The sequence below is a fragment of the Lytechinus variegatus genome, chromosome 10, assembly GCF_018143015.1.
Source record: "Lytechinus variegatus isolate NC3 chromosome 10, Lvar_3.0, whole genome shotgun sequence".
NCBI lineage: Eukaryota > Metazoa > Echinodermata > Echinoidea > Temnopleuroida > Toxopneustidae > Lytechinus > Lytechinus variegatus.
In genome coordinates this window covers 14941198-14961302 of record NC_054749.1, presented here as the reverse complement: position 1 = coordinate 14961302, position 20105 = coordinate 14941198, and the positions used below count along the sequence as shown (strand labels likewise).

The 20105-nt window shown below is 35.6% G+C and overlaps 2 protein-coding genes across 3 annotated transcripts in view; one reads left to right on the top strand and one right to left on the bottom strand.

Annotated features, from left to right (window-relative positions):
• The first annotated feature begins 2093 nt into the window (after positions 1-2093).
• LOC121422547 (decapping and exoribonuclease protein-like) lies at positions 2094-13165 on the top strand. Of its 2 annotated transcripts, none has more exons than XM_041617692.1 (7): positions 2094-2322; positions 4394-4978; positions 7850-8058; positions 8995-9247; positions 10220-10358; positions 11130-11215; positions 11853-13165. In XM_041617692.1, the coding sequence occupies exons 2-7, from the start codon at positions 4671-4673 to the stop codon at positions 12010-12012; spliced, it is 1155 nt and encodes a 384-aa protein (XP_041473626.1). In that variant the 5' UTR covers positions 2094-2322; positions 4394-4670; the 3' UTR covers positions 12013-13165. The 2 variants fall into 2 exon arrangements, with proteins under 2 accessions (XP_041473626.1, XP_041473625.1); XM_041617691.1 differs by having other exon boundaries at positions 2094-2570.
• Positions 13166-17592: 4427 nt separating this feature from the next.
• Positions 17593-20105, bottom strand: part of LOC121422212 (kinesin-like protein KIF19) — a 41386-nt gene continuing 38873 nt past the window's right edge. The window contains exon 21 of the mRNA XM_041617118.1: positions 17593-18673. Within this exon, the coding sequence (XP_041473052.1) occupies positions 18477-18673 (197 nt within the window). The 3' untranslated portion in view covers positions 17593-18476. The remainder of the gene's footprint in view (positions 18674-20105) is intronic.

The window sequence follows — 20105 nt, the reverse complement described above, 5'->3', positions numbered from 1 at the left end:
GTGCGCAATATAAATATCCGATATTATTATTATTATGTATTAAACATTTCCTGTCCGTGCTAACGTTCGCATTAGTGAATTAGTGAGATTTCTGCTCTTCATGAACTCCTAAAATCAGTCCTTAAAATATCAATTTTTCTGATCTGATGATCAAAAAATTTTAGCTCGCGCTTCGCGCTCGCATCATTTGGTTAGTGAAATACGTGGGGTCTTAGTGAATTCCTACAAACAAGCCTTGGAATGCCCCTCTTCATGTCTGAATTTCCTAGATTTTAAGCTCGCGCTTCACGCTTGCAGTATTTCATTAGTGAGATGCGTATAATAATCATGATTACAATGACTTCAAAAAGTGCTCCATGTGTTGAGATGTAATTCTAACAAAATCAGCAAGCGCTTGGCACTCACATTAGATGACTATGGTGAGATATGTATATTCTGACTTAATGGATTCGTAACTATAGTCCATAAAATATCCATGTTTGTGGTCAATTTATACAAAAATTTCAGCTCGCGCTTCGCGCTCGCATCATTTGGTTAGTCAAATACGTAGGGTCTTAGAGAATTAGAATGCCCCTCTTCAGGTCTATATTTCCTAAATTTTCAGCTCGCGCTTTTGCGCTTGCAGTATTTGATTAGTAAGATGCGTATGATAATCATGATTACATGACTACAAAAGGTGCTTCATGACTGTGTTTAGATGTAATGCTAACAAAATCAGCAAAGGGTGGCAATAGCATTAGATGACTATGGTGAGATATTTATACTCTTAATGGATTCTAAAATATAATCCCTAAAATTTCCTTGTTTAGGGTCAGTATATACAAAAATTTTAGCTGGCGCTTCGCGCTCGCATCGTTTGTTTAGCGAGACAGTTAAGTATCATGATTACAAAACAATTCGCTTATAATGTCAATTTTTAGCCCTCAATATCAAAAGTTTTCAGCTCGCGCTTCGCACTCGCATTATTTAATCAGTGAGATACATATCCGTTTGATGGCACTGCATGCTGTCCTTAAAATATCTCTATAAGGTCAGTATACCTGACAACTGAGCGAGCTCCGCGCGCTCCCTAAGTGACCCGAAATTTTTGCTGGTGCCCCCCCCCCAATGCCGTGACCCACGGTACGCCACTGATTCCATAGTTCCATTAAACAAATGTATTCAGAATGCCCAGATTGATTTTAGGTCTAAATCTAAAACATGCGCGATAGCCTGCATGTTCTTTATTTAAAATGTACTTAAATTATCCAGTTTCACATCAGAATATCAATAACTGTCTGCTCATTATTCACGATCGTATTATTAATGATAATTTTAGGTCTAAAATCTCAATTTTCTTCCACTCTTCTCTCTCAATTGTTTAGTTACATACCTATCCCATTTATTAATACAAATTTTAGAATGACCAATTTCTAGGTCGGAATGTCAAAAAAATTTGCTCGCGCTTCGATCGCGCTCGCATTATTGAAATATATTGGCGTTTGCAGTAACCATCTAGTTACATACGAATCTTGTTCAGGATCACACATAACATTGCCCAGAAAATTGAATTTTCAGGAAAAAATACATGAAAGTAAAAAAAAAATCGCTCGCGCTTCGCGCTCGCACTTTTCATAAGGTTTATGAGATTATTTCATGTTTATGTTGTTTTATAAAAATAGAAGTAAGAAGTGACTGATCGGGGAAAATATAGGTGAATATAATTTCGGGCCCCGTCCCCTATTGGCGAAAGTCGGATCCGCCCTTGTGACACATACACACACCGGAAAAATGGCTTGTGCCCCCCCCCCCCCTGAAAAAGCAAGGACCCCAGTGCCCCCCCCCCCGGGAAAAATCCTAGCTACGCCACTGGTCAGGGGGGCAAAATAGGTATTCAAGATCGTCAGGGGGGCAGGGATATGTCTTTTTGTATGGGTTGTGACTCGTCAGGGGGGAAGACTGCCCCCCCCCCCTCCCCCCCGTAGGTACGCTAGTGCCCCGGGGGACCTTGCACCACCCTTGCACCATGCATGCGCGCACCGTAATCGTGGATCACGTACCATATATATACTGTTCCGTAATCTGTGTAAGATATGAAACCACCACCGTACGTACCAGTAACGGTAGTACCGCGTAGGTTTAGCTTGTTTAGTAACGTGAGATCTACAGTCGATATATACTCGAGGATTCTTGTGGATACTATTACTACTATTTTTGGATATCATTAATAATACACGACTGGCCGTGCTCAGGTTTTGGAGCTAATTTTTCGATAAGGATGGAATTGATTTCCCATCTAGATTATGTCGGATAATGTGCTGTTGTTGCGATGTCGATGAAATGGTAGGCTGGTTACGTCTTTTTTCTCTCCAAAAATATAGGCCTAACTAATTTAGTCGGGCACCTGCTGGGTCGTACACTATGGCGAGACACTCGACAGGATCTATATATAAAGTGAGAGCTGGCAGCCGTCTGTTTTGAGGAGTTTTTAAATACACTAGGCTATATAGGCCTACAAAAAAATCTGTAATTAGTGAGTGGAGCCGGCCAACGGAGTTCAGCGGAACAATCAACAACAACCGAAGCTTTTGGTAGGCCTATACTAAGTTAGATTAGAGAGAAGATCGTGATGTAGCGGAAAAATTAGTGACGGGCAATAATTTTGATGGTGTAATGAGACCAAACGCTAAAATTGTTAAATTGTTTATACGGTATTTGTGTCTCGTAGAAACTCTTGGACTTGGTCTAACAATAATGTAGATCCATGTATGTTTGATTCTGTCTGTAGATCCTCTAGATCTATAGCCTAGGATAGGGCCTAGGCTAAGTCTAACTTGTATTTGTAACTAAAAGTTGGAATAGAATTCAATCTACATTTATAGCTTCCAGTATTGTAAATTACTCAAATGCATGTGCCACACTTGCCCAAAATATTTTTATCTTGGCAACTAACAATTTAAGTTGCAGTCTTTTTACCGGACCAGTCCAGTTCCACATTCTGTTGCTTTGTTTTCAACGTCTTCAAAACTTTCTGATTCACGAGTCTTATTTTTCCGGGGACCTTTCCTTTATATCTTAACTATTTTTTTTTTCTAGAATCGTAAGTTGATCATTATTTTAGTCTACGCTTAGTTCAAGTTGAATTGTGAATTAATATTCACAATAGGCCTTAAAGGGATCTATGCCAATTACAAGTCCTAAATCGCCATAAATAGGTTCAGATCTCATCTCATTTAGTGTAGATCTAGTGATCTACACTTTTTTTAAGTATTCACCAAAAATGTTGACGACGGGTGTGCATGATTGATCTACCAAAAACAAATCCACGTGTGTGTAATTATGTGATCATGAAACTATAGAATTTACGGAGTTAGGAGGGGTAAATCTATGGAAATACCAGTGGCGGATCTGATTTTTGCTAAGACTTGGCTAAACAGGTGCAGATCAAAGATTTTTCTGCTGGGGACTAAAAAGCCAAAAACAAAAAAGCCAGCACTAGAAAAATGAAGGATGTTTTGTATCCAGAAAAAAACGACAAGCAAAAATGTAATCCTCCAAAATGAAGGCATTTAGGGTTCTTCTAAAGTCGCCCTATCATAGCTCCGCCATTGCGATCTTCGTCAGCGGGGGGGGGGGGGGTTAGTTTAATTCCACCTCTCCTTTTTAGGGAGCCCAAGAAGGGGGGGGTGGTAAACCCATGAATCCCCGGAGATCCATCACTCCATATCCTCTACAGGGAGAATTAAATCATAATTAAAAAAAAGGGTGATGATTGGTGTAAAAAAAAATAGGCAGTGTAGACCCTATTCAGTTCAGATGTGTGCTTTTAATACACATCTTTTTATTTCTAATTTTTAAGTCTCTATACATTTATACAAAGAATCTTTTAAAAAAACACACAAATTGATTAACATACTTGTGCCGGTGTCAGGATAAAGGAAACCGGACTTCAGTTCACAGGACTAAACAGTAAATATGTTTTTATTACGGATGTTTCATGATTAAAGCAATTTCTGATTTCAAATGTATCGTTCACGCTTGTTAGATAGAAAGAGGCGTGGCAGAATTCATTTCAGCGCAAAATTCACGGGTGAATATGAATCCGCTCTCAAACTTAAACAATGAGTAAACAAAATACAATGATGACAGGCACTGTGGGGCTGACAGTGATGATCGAGGCATTCATCGCTTAAAAATCCTTCGTATATTCTTGCTCATCTATACTTAAATGCTAGTAGGCCTATAACCTATTAGGTATCAAAATAGAGAGGACAATCTTGATTTCATTTTTAACCATTCTATACTGAAAATACGAAGATTCCCTTTTTGGGGGTGGGGTGTTCTTAGACGCACTGAATAGCGACAGGTGCAAAGTTTGCAATTGAATAACATCCGCATGACCATTTTAACGCAGATAGAACTTGGTTGAATTTTACGAGACTTCATCATGGACAGTGCCCTTTGTGTCCCATCTGTAAATAACATTCCTCAATGTACTCCATGAATAGCTAGTCGACGTCCATTGCATTCAGATCACATTGAGCTCTGCGATGTGTTTGTGATCTAATCATCCAAATGTGCGATTATTAACCTTCAGAAGAAACCGAATGTTGTCATGAATAGCAATAGCTATATTCCCTGTTATTAGACACAGTTCTTGAGAGGAATGCAATAAGTAACCCCGTGCAACAATGAGTGACAAGATGTGGGGAAAGAACGCCATTGAAGGCTTCTCCAAACACGTCCATCTCGGGAACTTCTCTCTCGATGAAAACCGGAACTACTGCAACGATCACAGGAATCGTAGATTCTTCGTCGATCCGGGACCGTGGCCGAAGCTAGACCTTCTTCCTGGTCATTCGGAGTTTGTTGACCGCGACCGTGGGGATGGTGGCGCCGAAGTGAAGTCGCTGGATGCATTGATGAGATGGATGCGTGATCACCAAGATGAGCTTCAACGGAGGAAGATCTTGGAGACTCGGGAAGATGGTACAAAAAGGTATTGTGCTTTAGAAATGTTGGGAAGAAGCTCGGGTAATTCTAATTTTAATTTTCACAATATATTTATCTGATAATCGAATGCATTATGACCAGTATTTTTTCTCAATTATTGTAGCATTTTGTACTATACTGATCATTATCTACTTTGAATCGGACGAACAAAAATTATGTTGATTGATTGATTGATAGTTATTTCAAGTTGAAATAAGTCGAATTTATAATACAACATAATGGAATGAAATGGAAACCTATTGAACCTAAAGGACAAGTCCACACCAACAAAAAGTTGATTTTTATAAAAAGAGAAATATCCGACAAGCATAACACTGAAAATTTCATCAAAATCGGATGTAAAATAAGAAAGTTGTGATATTTTGAAATTTCGCTTCATTTCACAATACAGTTACCGGTATGCACATCCTGGTCGGTATGCAAATGAGGTGACTGATGACATCATCCACTCAGTATTTCTTTTGTATTTCATTTAATGAAATGTGAAATATTCTAATTTTCTACTCACAGTCACTCTGCAAAAACTCCGATGTTGATTTAACACCAGCCCGGAATCTATATATGTCCACACCAGAGAAGTGTTAAACAACACCAGTTTCGTTTTGGTCTAACACTAAAAGGTGTTTATACAACACCAATTACCGGTAGTATTAAAACCGCATCGGTTTGCTTCCAAACTGGTGTTGTTTCAAAACTTCTCTGGTGTTGATATGTAGATTCCGGGCTGGTGTTAAATCAGCACTGGAGTTTTTGCAGTGCATGCGAAAGGAGTTTTATTCCTTCCTTAATATGTGGAATTAAATTTGTTTTAAAAAATGATATGTTGCATAATGCAAACAATAAAAAAAAAGAAATTGTGAGTGAGGGGCATCATCGACTATCTCATGTACATGTCACTGAATAGTGCAAATACATGTAACTAGTTTGGGGAAAAAAGCGAAACTTCAAAATGTCATAACTTTCTTATTTTACATCCGATTTGGATGAAATTTTCAGCGTTATGATTGTTGGATATTTCTCTATTGATTCAAATCAACAATTTACTGGGGTGGACTTGAACTTTAGTGATGGTTCCCTCGAATAAATTGTTAATTGTTGTGAATATTGGTCAACACAATAGCTTTAAAGTGAATAAAAATATGGGTCTGTATAAGTATGCCTATAATTAGGGGCGGATGCATGATTTACCGAAAGATGATCCACTTGAAATTTAAAAAATGAATACATAACAAGCCAAAAAGGGTATCACCCACGGGAAATGTTTTTTCGGTTAAGAAGAAGACCTTATAGGGTAAATTGATAAGGTTGACTAACCCATGATTTTCAAAGAAGACATCAAGGGCCCGTTTCATTGAGAGATACTTTGGTAACTGCTCTTTGCGCAATTTACCATAGAAACATGTAATCAAAATCAAGGTTTCCATGGAAGTTAAAATAATGGCAAATTTACAATTATAACTCAGTTTTTATGGAACTTGCCCCTGAACTAGCCTTTAACGCAGACTCGGAGGCTGCAGTTGCATTATCCCCCCCCCCCCCCGATCAGCCTCTCAGAAGAATATCATTTGAAGGAAACGATAATTCTGTGAATGATTATTACTGAGCGGATAGGCCTATGTAAATAATGAATTACCATTTGTAAGTATCCTACTTATTTGTTCATAGTGTCTCATATTGATGTAAGGTGATTAAATTACTTTTTCTTTCAAACGTAAAATATTGTGGCATATCTTTTATTTCGTATAAACTGGGAAATATTAGGCCTACCAAATCACAGCAAATGTTAAAAGAAGATCTCCCGCGTTAGAGCTGATAGAAGACAGATTATAATTATCCTCGTTAAATTACTTCTGTGTCCTCTAAAGCTCAATAACATCGCTTCTTTAAAATTTATGTGTGTAAGATGACCACACCTTCCTCATACTGGTATTCCAAAAGATTATCATTTTTTTAATTGATCACCAATCAGGGGCGGCGTAAACGTATTTTCATTTTTTTTTGGGGGGGGCTGTTGTTGAGTGTTTTGTAGTTAAGTTGAGCAAAGCCTTTTTAAAGTGATTTCTGATTGATATAATATATATTTATGCTTTATTTTTTCCGCTAGTGACCGGTTTGGAAAAAAATTGAATCTGAATAAAACTTGCTTTTTAGTCAATAATGACGTTATTTCTATTAAAATCCTTTGCGAGATTTTGCGGGCGCGAATCGCGAGCTCAAACTATTGGACATTTCATTTGAAGACATGAAAATTGAACATTCCGAGCAGTTTTTGTAATCATAAAATAGATGTGTATCTAACTAAAGAATTGAGCTGAAATTTTTAAGATACTGACCAGAAAAGGAACCCATTAAGGACTGCATTTAATGACCCATGAATAGGATACATACTGTATCTCACCAATCAAATAATGCGAGCGCGAAGCGCAAGCTGAAAACTTGAAATTCTTTTCTAAGCATTTTTTGTAACCAGGAACAGAATGAGTACCTAACTAAACATTAATTAATGCGAGCAAAAAAAAATGTGATATTCAAACCTGAAAACAGGACTTTCTAAGTATTTTTTTCACATTTAACAGGCCGGCTAAGTACCCTATACTAAACAATAATGCGAGCACGAGCCAAAATTTTTGTGATTTTCTAATCTAAAATATATTATGTTTCACTTCAAAAAGCGCATTTCATTTTAGAAAATGGGCACATTTCAATTTGAAAAATGGCATTTTTTTTCCTACGGGTAATTTTTTGGTGCAAGTGCCACCTCCCCCCCCCCCCCCACGGTTCCTCCGCCCAATTTCACCAATCCCTGTCCCTTCTTCAATATGGTATACATTTTCAACCTCACTTGTAACCCAAATAGATTGGCCTTGGATTTCGTCACCCGGAGGGGTGCGTTGCACGACCTCTTCAAGTCGCCCCATCTCAACGATCGCACAGAGTATCTTGTTACATTCTTCAATGGAACTTACTATCTGGAGCAGCTCGAGCTGCCGGGTCGGCGAGACAATCCCAACGATCCAGATGGCACTCAAATGTACAGCGGGAAAAAGTTTGCCCAGTATTGCAGTGGTAAATGTGTTATTGTAGGATCTTATTTTGGGCGGGTTTTCCAAGAATATATTTGATATATTCATTTTTATCTGCCACCATGCCATCAAAAGATTTTTATTTTAAAAATATATATGAATCCTGGTCACAACTGTGTAGGCCTTCTGTCTGAAAATTTTTTAATGAATATTTCCATTTTCAACATTGCAAGGAAATGTTTGTAATCAATTTGAATATTTCTGTTGCAATTTTACAATTATACATCAGTTGTAGTTATCACAGATAAGTTTAGACTCCTTGTTGCATGAAACAAATCGACAATTTATCACAAATTTGCAATTTATTGCAAGACATTATGATTGATTTGGGAACCTAAAATAGAATAGCAATTGATCGAAAGTTCCTGACATCGCCCCAACAAAGAGGTAGGCTTTTCAATATTTATGGAAAGTGTTGATTTAAATCATAATGGGTATTTCTTATTACCCTTGTAATCTTTATGAAAGATTTTCGAAAGTATTGTTTGTGTATACAAGGGGTTCTTTAAATAATAATAAAAATGAAAGTTACATTTATGTAGCGCTTCATACGCTGGTTTCTAAGCACTGTACATTACTGTAGTGTAATTATTATTACCCCAGTTTTAGGATCCATCACTGTTCCACACGTAAAGTACACCATCTCCACTCCCTGGGGAGTATCCTGGTCAGGCAACCGTTTATCGGTGCACACGTGCCAATCTAATCACGTTGACGCTCACATCCCACTGGGTACCTGTTTAACACCTGGGTGGAGAGTGACAAACGTGGATAAGTGCCTTGCCAAAGGCGGGTGGGATTTGAACCCTTGATCCTTGGTTTAAGAGCCAAGAGACTGAACCATACTACACCACGACACCTCCACCAAGAGGAAACTCCATTTATTTCTGTTAACAGTGTTAATTATTCTTTTCTCCAGTCCAAGAAACGGGGGAGAAACCAGAACCTACGCAACCAATCAACGACAACCTCTCGTACGAGGCCGTCATGGCGGCACGATGCGGCGGCGTCTTCAAAGTCCTCTTCGGCGTCGAGATCCACGCCGAACTCCAACACAATCCAGATATTTTATCAACATATCGTGGAATGCATCATCTCAATTATGTCAACATCAGAACGACCAGAGACTTCAACGCATTGACCGACTTGCAATATTCAAAGGCTTTCTTCCGGTTAGAATTTTTCAGGATATGATTTGTATTCAAGCTAACGCTTGTCAAATCTTCATTAGGATATATGCATATGTTTAAATTGAGTTTTGAAGTTTATTTCATTTTGTAGTGACAAGATTCATTTGTCAAAGTTTTTAAGTGTCGGTTGTATTTGTTTGAAATGCTTTATGCTCTTCGTTTCCTCTTATTTTTTTTTTTAGTTAAAGATAATTTCGTAATTGTGCCTGGCTAGATTTAATAAACTTTGTAGCAGAAGTCATTAAATATTACTTGCAACACTTGTTTGTTATATCTTAATGCAATATACGCTATATATGGAATGTTATATATTATATGTAGTAGTATATTTATCATCATTTTTTTATTATTATTTTATCATTATTACTATTATTATTATTATTATCATTATTATTATTATTATCGTCATCACTTCTATTATTATCATCATCGTCAATTTTTTTAATCGGTTAGTTTTCCCCGTCCTTATACATTTTCATCGGCCAAATTCATTCACTATATTTTCATCACAAAAAATGTTACCATCTTGAACTTTGTGTTTAGTTCTCGTAGACATAATTAATTTTGCTTATCATTACTTTCTTCATCGTTTCTTCTACCTTTGTGTCAGTTGTGTGCTGATGTCATTATGTTGATTTGGTGAAGTATTCCCGCCCCTCCGAACAAAGTTTTAAGGAAGTTTAATGTGTAGGGAATCACCTAGTAACCGGTACACCATGTTTAATAGTTTATCTTGGTTGTTTAATCATAAACAACTTGTCTTCTTTATAGCCAATGAATGTCTTCATTTAAATGATTTTTTTTAGTAAAATGTATTGGTCGCAACGAATTAACTTTCACTGCTGTTACAGTGTTCTGGTCGGAGTTAGTGAAATCAAAATACTCAAAATCGAATTAAAAACATGATAAAAGATGAATGAAATTAAAAGACTTTCTATGAATTTCATCAAAAAGGAAGAAGCTGTTTCAGTTTTGGTCTCAGAACCACATTGCTGGTATCCCACGTGTGATCCTGGGCTGGCGGGACGATGATCGTCACGTGATCACCAGAGTGGAAACGTACAAGACTGAAGACATTCCTGACTTTCCTTTGGTAAATATCAGCTTATATTTTTACTCGACTTTTAAAAACGTATGATGGTCTATTTGCGTATGAAAAGGTGAAGTTTCGTTTGATAGCTATATGTACTTTATTTCCACAATTTCACATTTCCAAAGAATATAGATTACATTCATTTCCATAAGTAGAACAGATGACAAAGCCTGATTTTCACTACTGACAGAATAAATAGATCATACAGTCTTGGTAATACATTTTTAAAATTGTAATTATATTTTCGGAAAGTCTTGAGGATTGTGGTTTATTGATATTTTTTGTTTCCATGAAATTCGACGTTTCATTGAATCACGTTCGTCATATCCTAAACAATAGCTAACGGTTTGGTTTTTGACGTTTTCAATGTTTTGAAAATGAACGCAAGACGAACAATTATTAATCCCCTTAAAAGTTGTTGCTACATGCAGTCGTGGCGATAACACATTAATTCATGATAATTCCTTTTACATTGTATTTTTAAGCTATGAATTATAAGTTAGAATTCATAAAGAGTTGTATTTTTGGTCTCTGTTCTCTTTCAGTTGATTTAATATGTGATTTTATATTTTGACGGTATATTTTAACAGTTTTTTTTTGTGAAGTGATTAAAATGAAAAGCACTATTTCTATTCAAACCAATATTTTTTTGAACTAATTAAAATAGAAAACCAAATCATCAAAGCCGTTGGCATTTGTCATCATCTTTAAGTATCGTTATTTAGTTTTTAACAGTTTCTATAATATGCCCCGTTTGATTTTATTCCTAAGTGTACATGGAAACCTGTTAAATACTACACGACGATGCAGACACTTCTATCTGAAATCACTAGGCTGGTGACAGACGATGATGCCGGGTAGGTACATTGATTGATTCGTCCCGTCTGACTTTGTTTGTTGATTATTTATTCATTCTAAGAAAAACTTGAATTACGCGTAAACACAAAATGTGAAAACTTTTCATAAATATACGCAGCATTCATCTTTAACTCAACGTACACGGCACGTTTGATCGTGGATTGGAGTTATTTGGATGAAAGGATTGAAGAAAATGGTAGAAATCAAAGAGTACTTCGGTATTAATATGTGCAACTATTTGTTTTTATTTTGAATTATTATATTTACTCTAAAACCTAAACACTGGTAGGTGATTGAAATTTCGTTTGGGAATTATTGCTTTTATTCGAACGGCAAGTAAGATTATTCAACTTGTCTCGGCATATACAATTGTGAAATGTGCCCATTAATCTAAGCTTTCGTTTCTATCTGTCATTCCTCTTTCGAAATTGACATTTGTTTATATATTCCATCTATTTTTGTCTTCTCTCTGATCTCTTCCTAGTACATTGTTTCGTTAATACATGTATTTCTTTTTCAGGAGTATATCGACATCCGCCCGACTTTTGAAAAGATATATCACTTTTAATTTACAATTCTGCTTCCCTTCAGTTTTCCTCCTCCATAATTTCACCGTTTCTCTTCTCTATATTTCAGTGCCGTCTTTCATCTCGTGTTGGAAGAGGTCGAGAACGCGCCTTATCCAGTTTTGGCGGGAAAACTCTGCAGTCGGACATTCACGGTGAAGAGACTACCACGTGGTTCTCACAGGATCGTGAAGGACTGGTTCATCAGAGACGTCCTCAATTTCAAGTAACCATCGCGATGATCATCGAACTTAATACAACATCAAGATAAGGATGCTTTTTATTTCTAGTTAGAAACTGATCGGCTTTTCTATAGGGTCCTACCTCGCATTACAGTCGGAAGTTACTTTCACCACGCCCTGAAATACAAGCACTGTATCGCATACACGATGGTTATAAGAATATGTATGCACGATGGAGAGAAGACTGAAATATGTACAGTACAATGAGAAACCTACAAGTAGTATGGTGCTGTTGATATAATATAAACTGTGACCTCATGGTTTTATTTGTTGCTGGAGTAACAAAATTTAACTTTTAAATATGACCTTTTTTTGTATGGACGTTACGCTCATACCCACAGCTTGTCTTCAATAGACAATATGCCCTGCGCTTGAAATAGCGAATTGTTTGCATTTCTTCTATTTTTTATGCTCATATATTTGTCCTTGTCATCGGTTTCTTCTCCGTATTTATTGTTTATGTGCAATTCATTTATTTACTTTAATGTTGATGACATGTGAATGTAGCATAACTTGTAGATTTATATTCAATTATTTATTTACTTTAGTTCATTTGATGTTTGATGATGTAGCTTAACCATGGATATCTATTTTAGATGTAGTGCCCGTATTGTTAATTTTCTTTAAGTTTTGTTGCTGTTTGGTGACATAACCCATGATTTATGTGCAAATTAATTTACTTTTAAGTTGTGTTGATGTTTGGTGATATAGCATATAACCATAGATATCTACTGTAGATGTTAAAATAGTACCCATATTGTAGGGCTCGTACATGTACCTTTTCTGTCACTCTCACTCTCTACATCCTATGGCCCGCATTATGTAAGGTGATTTAACTTTGGCCATGGTCTAACTCTACGCTACAATTATGGAAAGCCAAAAATGCCAAATCTTGTTTATATGATATGTTTTCTATGTTTACTGTAGGCCTACTCTTTCCCAGTTATTTACAGTGAAGACAACTCTCATGTACCTTTCCAAGACAGCTAAGAATGATTTGAGAATTTGATGAGCTGATTTATTGAACTTCTATTAAAAATTTATTTCCCACTTGATTATCCATCAGTGGCATACAGATTGGGGGCTCTTGCCCCCCCCCCCCAAAAAAAAATCACAACCATAAAAAGAAAGGAAAAGGATAAGGTTGAAATATATTATTTTCTGAATATTATGTTAAAATCTATCACAAACTTGGATTTTTGTAATAAAAATGTCAAGTGTTGCTTGCTCACTTTTCTCACCCACAACCATTTATATCGAGCCCCCTCAAAATTTTGGGCTCATATAGACCAGAATTTAAATCAAACCTGACTTCAGAGTAAGAGCCTCTGTCTTTATGCCCTCTCTCTCTCTCTCTCTGTTTTAACTCTATCAATTCAATCATTCCCTCACCTCTCTCTCCCTCTATTGGTAAATTCTCAATGTTCTCCCTCTGCTCTCTTTCTTCTTCTCTCCTCTCTTTTATATCTTTTGTTGGTCATCTTAATCTAATTCGCTCTCGGACTCTCCTCTCAAATTCATATTAAAATCGTTCTTAACTTCACCTCAAATCAATGTGCAAATAGAATTGTTAATACCATCATACCAACTATATCACCAAGTTGCAGGGCTGCTGAAAAAATGTAACGAGAAAAACCATTTCATGAAATGCTCTCTTTATTTCATTACTATTTACATTCTCACATCGAACATATATATATTTCATTCATTTGATAAAAACTAACGAAAGTAGTTACTGATTAATACTGATAAGTACAGATCGATAGAGTACAGGTTTGTAGATTTAGTTTTACAAGAATATATTTCATAGATTCAGCCTGAAGTTCATGATTATGTTGTCTTGGGTTTTATCAAGACTGGTCTTCAACACAAAGGTTAGCGATTAATCGCCGACTTGAAAGGGCAATTCTGATTGGTTCTAGCCATTCTCCTGAGCAATATGCACATGCAACGATGCTCTTGACAGGCCATTTCAGTTAGCAATCACTAACCTCTGTGTTACGGGGCCCAGATATAAAATAATGAACAGAAATATCATGATTGTTGCAGCATGATCACATTTTAAATAGTTCAGTATAAAAAGTAAGGTATGAGTTCGAATCTATGTAGTGTAGATTGCATTTAAGTGAAAGTGTTTCTTAAGATGTTGTTGCAAATAAAGTTGAACTTTGCACTTGCCACTCAATCACTCCAAGTTTATTATCCAGTTTAACATTCACAGAATGTATGAATTATCAGTGGAAATTAGTGAGTGGAAGATGAGGGGTTAAGGGACAAAGAAATGAAGAGAGAGATGAGAGAAATATCTCTTACCTGAGTGAAATAAATTTGATGTAATAGAAAAAAATAAAGAAAACGAGAAATACAATCAGATAAAAATGTTATCTTTCTACAATTTCTCGATCCAATATAACATCTCCAACAGGATCTATTACAAAAGTGAAACTTTCCAATGCAATGGAAGCGTCACATGAACTAGTGTACACACACACAAACCCAAATGAAATTCCCAAATCTTGCTATGTTTTCATCAAACACGTCACAAAGCAACCCCTTAAAAACATCACTTGTTATGAACAGACCTCTCATCCATTTGGCACTGAAAAAAATAGGGTCGATCAAACTTCACAAGCTCCTGATAACTACGGTATGTGTACTTAATTTTATAATTTATACAAATATTACATCTTGAAATCACAGAAGAGAGGAAACCAAAGTCTGGAAGTATTATATGAGAAGAAATAAGAGGCATAGTTTTAAGGCACCAGGAAAAAATGCTGCTTATTTTAGATAGAATAAACAAGATGGTACATTTGCAAAAAAAGATCAAATTAAATGAAAGAATTAATAAATTTATAGATGTTTTCTACTAAATTAGTATACAAAATCCATAATATAATTACTAGGAGTTTTAGCTGTGTAATGTCATACTACAATTTCAAAGGCTGAATAAAATGATAAGACGTTTCTACCCTGTTTTCCTACTGCTAATCTAACGACACATACTTAAAAGATAAGTTCAGTTGTGGCAGTAAATGGAAAATTGTCATGAAAGTGATTAATTAATAGATTAGTATTATCATGAACTATCATCATGGATTACCATGAATTATCATTATCACTTACATGCAAAGATCCAATCAAGAAATCGTCAGATACTCAATTCTTGTTTTCTGATGAATTATAATAAAAGTATTCAAGTGATCACATATTTCATAATTGGCACTTTCTATGGAACACCTAAGACACTATCGCTGGTACTCTTCTGCACAATATTGTACAAGACTTTACATATATGTACATGCCAAATCAATTGAAATCCTATTTGTTTACAAATGAATGACTTTCAAAGGGTACAACTCCGGGCAAGACTACGTTTGTCTTGACGATGTGGACATTTCTGAACACATTTCATTCACTAGAATGTTGCATTCGAAATTTATGAATTAAACATCACAAAATGAATATCAACTTACTCTCATTCTGACATATAGTACTCGAACATCTAAAACAAGGTACTCGTCCACAACTGAAACTTATCTCTGAATACATTGAAATGTAGCTTGTGTATTTGCTCAAGGCTAACAAATAAACACACACACATAAAGAATCTGGAATGTTGATACTAGTACTAGTTCAAGAAACCATTTTTTTGAAAAGAAACAACTTTTCCTAAGCAACAATAATGCAGCAACACAGATGTACTTGAATGTATAGTGTTTGATTTCAGTAAACATCAAGTGGAATCGCTCGTTTTTTAATACAAAAGAAAAAAAGCCAAAGTGGGATGACAAGACTTAGAAGACACTCTAAAGATCATGGTGGAAAACGGAAGCAGGAAAAAAAGAGGATGGCTAAAAATCACTAACATGAACATGTTATCATTATAGATGTAAAAAATTTAATAATAATATAGAATTTGTATAGCGCATTTATCCACCTTGCTAGGTGCTTTAGGCGCTCCTATATTACCCCGGCTAAGCTAGTCTACCGATTCTGGGGCGCACAGCTTTTTGAGGAATTACTTCCTGCCGGTACCCATTTACCTCACCTGGCTCAAGTGCAGCACTGTGTGGATGAATTTCTTTCTGAAGGAAAATACGCCATGGCTAGAATTCAAATCCACGACCCTCTGTTTGAAAGGCGAGAGTCAGAACTACTAGACCACGACGCACCCACAATTTATGCAATTATGTTGAATTATTTGTTTTAAATACACTTAAGATCATGGTTAAATCTTATTAATTCATAGCAATTGATTAAATCTACACAAATTACAATGGAATCTTCATGATATAAAAGAGGCGCTGGTAGAACTCTAACATCTAATCACTCCTAGAGTCAGATTATATTTTACACCAATAGTGGAAGAATTGTTGGAATAACTTGCTGTAGTGCCCTACAAGGATTGCGTTTTATTTTTTATTTTACATCTTAGAATTTTCGGGACAGAAAATTGTATCTAAACATGATTTGCTACATTTTGGAAATCTGCTTGAAACTTGAAGGGATACAACAGTATACCCTACTGACCAAATTTATATGTCGATGCCATTGGCCAAGTAATATAATACTAATAATTACTATCATCTTAGTGGAATTACATACCTGTTTCATTAAATCTTACATAAAATGAATTATTTCTTCGCAATTCTGCAACACGTAAAATCTAACGGTAAAACAACTTATTTCTTTACTTTTTACATGGAATAATGGTAAATTCTTTCTTTATATCTTAAATGGAATCATGATAAATCATTTCTTTACGTTTAGTTTATCTCCACATATTACCTACATGGAATGACCATGAATTATTTATCTACCCATTACCTACATGGTATAATGATGAATTATTTTCATACATCTCACATGGAATTATGAAATATTTGTCTACATCTAGTTTGGAATAATGGTGAATCATTCCTATACATCTTGTCTGGAACAATGGTGAATTATTTTTCCATATTACATGGACCAATGGTAAAAAAAAAATTATCTACAATTTGTTGTACTTGGCTGGCTCAAGAATTCTACAAACACAGACATACAGGCAAGACGAGACAGGAAGATTCCATTTCAAAACATTTACATTTCTTATCTTAAACCATTTCATTTGAATAAATTCTTATCTCTGGCAAGTGAATAAAAAGTCAATAGCATTTTTTGCATTACCTTCACAAGCCAAGGAATTCATACCTCGTATAATTTCATTCAGCGTTACTAAGCAAGCAAAGTGAATATATGCATGATTAAATTACAAATCTTAATTAGATGCAAAGAAAAAAAAGAAGCACATTTGTTCTAAGCCACTGACAGGAAGGCCAAACGCCTTCATTTTCAGAGAAGAATTTTTCTTGGAAATTTTGAAAGACTTGTCTGCTAAATTTCTTATACGGATCATTCAAAAAAGAACGAAAATTATTAAAATGTACATTTTTTACACACAATGATCATAAAAAAATCATGCTCATATATTTTTGTTCTTAGAGCAAGTCAAATAAATACTCCTTTTATGAAATAAATGTTTAAATCAAAATGACATTCTATGCCATATTTTATTTTTACAAATAATCGCATTGAAGCATAAGTATTGCTAGACTATAGATTTAAAGCCTCTAAGGCAATCATTAATATTATATTTACATCATATTAATATATTTTAATACATTGACTTAGAAGTAATTATCAAACTAATCTCTTTCATTATCCTGGGTATTGATACACAAGATCAAATTTACTAATATACTAGAAATAACTTATACAAGTAGTGGTGTTTCATGATTGAAGTACATGCAGTTCTTGTATCATTGACAATTGAGGGATAAATGATTGTGATTCATAGCGACCATGCATGCTCCATGACTCCAAGAAATTATTTGTCTATCATAAATTATCATTTCCCATGATTAGGTGCAGGTATAAAATGTCTTCATCTGATTCACTCCTCTTCCACATGATATTGATGTCTATGCAACAGATTTGTCTTGAGGGAAAAGTCTTGGTGTGGTCTTGAAGAGGACTCCAAAGACACTGTAATCTTAAACTGCGTAATCCTCAAGCTACGCACATGATTTGCAAGGACAGTGGATCGTCCCATAACAAGCATAGGGTGCAATGTAGCAGTTTCTTGTTTATGAGTCTTAAATTATTCCGCTGCTTGGTTACATAAAATTTGTTGGGTGAATCCTAAAGAGCACTGAAAGTATTGGCAGTGATGACATCATGTACAAAAATAAAGTGTAAGGGCAGTGGAGTGATCTCCAATGATCATGGAGTGCATGTTTTATATTGTCGTTTCTTCCTCATAAAACTTCATTCATTCCATTGTTTGGTTATGCGAAAATCAAACTGTTGGTTGAATCCTAGACAGCCTTGAAGCTTTGGCAGTCACAACGTCGTAAATATAAAATAAGCTACAGATTTCAGCCTCTAAAGACACCCCCGGACCTTGCTCACAGCTTCCTGCCGATGCTGACAGTCTTGCGTGGGACAGCCAGCCCCGACACTGAGAGATTTCCCTTGCGAACCTGGGATGGGATAGCCACGGGCTTGACGGGGGCGCCACCCCTAGCGGGTTTGGTTGCAGGGATGGGAGTGCTCCTGTCGGAGAGCGCGTCGTGGTTCGACATCACGCCTGAAGGTTGGGCTCCTACGGTGGGGAAGAAGTTAACAGAAAAACAGAAAAATAAGGAATTAATTCGAATAATATATTTCATGTATTCAGAAATATAGCCTGAATAGCTTTCATTTTATATACAATTTTATGAAACACACAAATGAAATTAGGAATCTATTAAACTAACATAACAATACATTTTTTTCTTTATTTTGAAAAAAAAAAAAAAAACACAATATATTGTCCAAAATATTTTGAACAATGACAGTAAAAAAAATACTCACCTGACCTCTAAGTTTTCAATTCTCATAATTGTGCCGTTGCTTTGTATGAACTAGCAGTACTTTTTCAAAAAGTAACCTGATCACCAATTTATTTCTTTTGATCATGCCCTGGACAGGTGATCTACATTTTAATGTATACACATCATTCAACTTTATTCTTTTGTGCAACCACTGGTCTCGTCTTCATTGTTAAATAACAGCAAAGAATTCATTCATTGATTCAACTCATACAGCCAAGGAATGCATAACTTCTGTTTTTCCTGCAATTGTTCCATGTATTCCTCACCTAGCAACCAACAGCCAATTAAAATTAAGCAGAAAAAAATCTCATTATAAACAACCATACTTCACTGCACTGATTAGAAAGATTTCACCTCGTGTGGAAATACAGGATTTCTACCAGTCCCTCAACCGAGCAAGAGACTCTTTATTATGGATTATTACACATTGGATTTTCTTCAGTTATATTCTTCATCATACTGTATGGAGAATCGGGTTTTAGTTTCATCTTTCTGATATCCATCTATAAATTTCCATCACTTGTGTTATCCAAGTGACAGTTGTGCTATATGATTTTGTAGAACACTTGGATAACCTAGATGATGACCTAGATGATGACCTTGGTGACCACCATATTCTGTCAATCAACATCGCACTTCTCCTAACGGATATCATGCTATCGGGATCCGGATGTGATTTGAATATCACACTGCTTTCTTACATTTGGGGAACTAACATTTTCTGAATGAAGCACTTGGAAGACGGGTGAGTTTATCCACTTTTGTTCTGTGAGCTAGAGACCCAAATTCTTACAGCTTTAGTTTATGGAAATGCTCATGCACACTTTTACTGTTGTGTATTCTGATTTTATTCATACACCAACAATGCTCATTTTTATTGTGTTTCTTGTGTTGACTGTGTTCTTTTCCCAGGCTTTAATGGAGAAGAAAACTATTCATTTATTATTCCCAGAAAGTTATTAATAAATTGAGCATGAAATGAGCTATTACTAATTGAAAGTCTACTCTTTGAATTTTGCGCACAAAATGAGCTGACTAATTGAAAGTCTACTCTTTGAATTTAGCGCACAAAATGAGCTGACTAATTGAAAGTCTACTCTTTGAATTTAGCGCACAAAATGAGCTGACTAATTGAAAGTCTACTCTTTGAATTTAGCGCAC

Coding starts and splice junctions, on each gene's coding strand:
- LOC121422547 (XM_041617692.1), top strand. CDS start 4,671: ATGAGTGACAAGATGTGGGGAAAGAACGCCATTGAAGGCTTCTCCAAA. Junction 10,359..11,129: donor ACATTCCTGACTTTCCTTTG/GTAAATATCAGC, acceptor TTTATTCCTAAG/TGTACATGGAAACCTGTTAA. Junction 11,216..11,852: donor GTGACAGACGATGATGCCGG/GTAGGTACATTG, acceptor TCTATATTTCAG/TGCCGTCTTTCATCTCGTGT.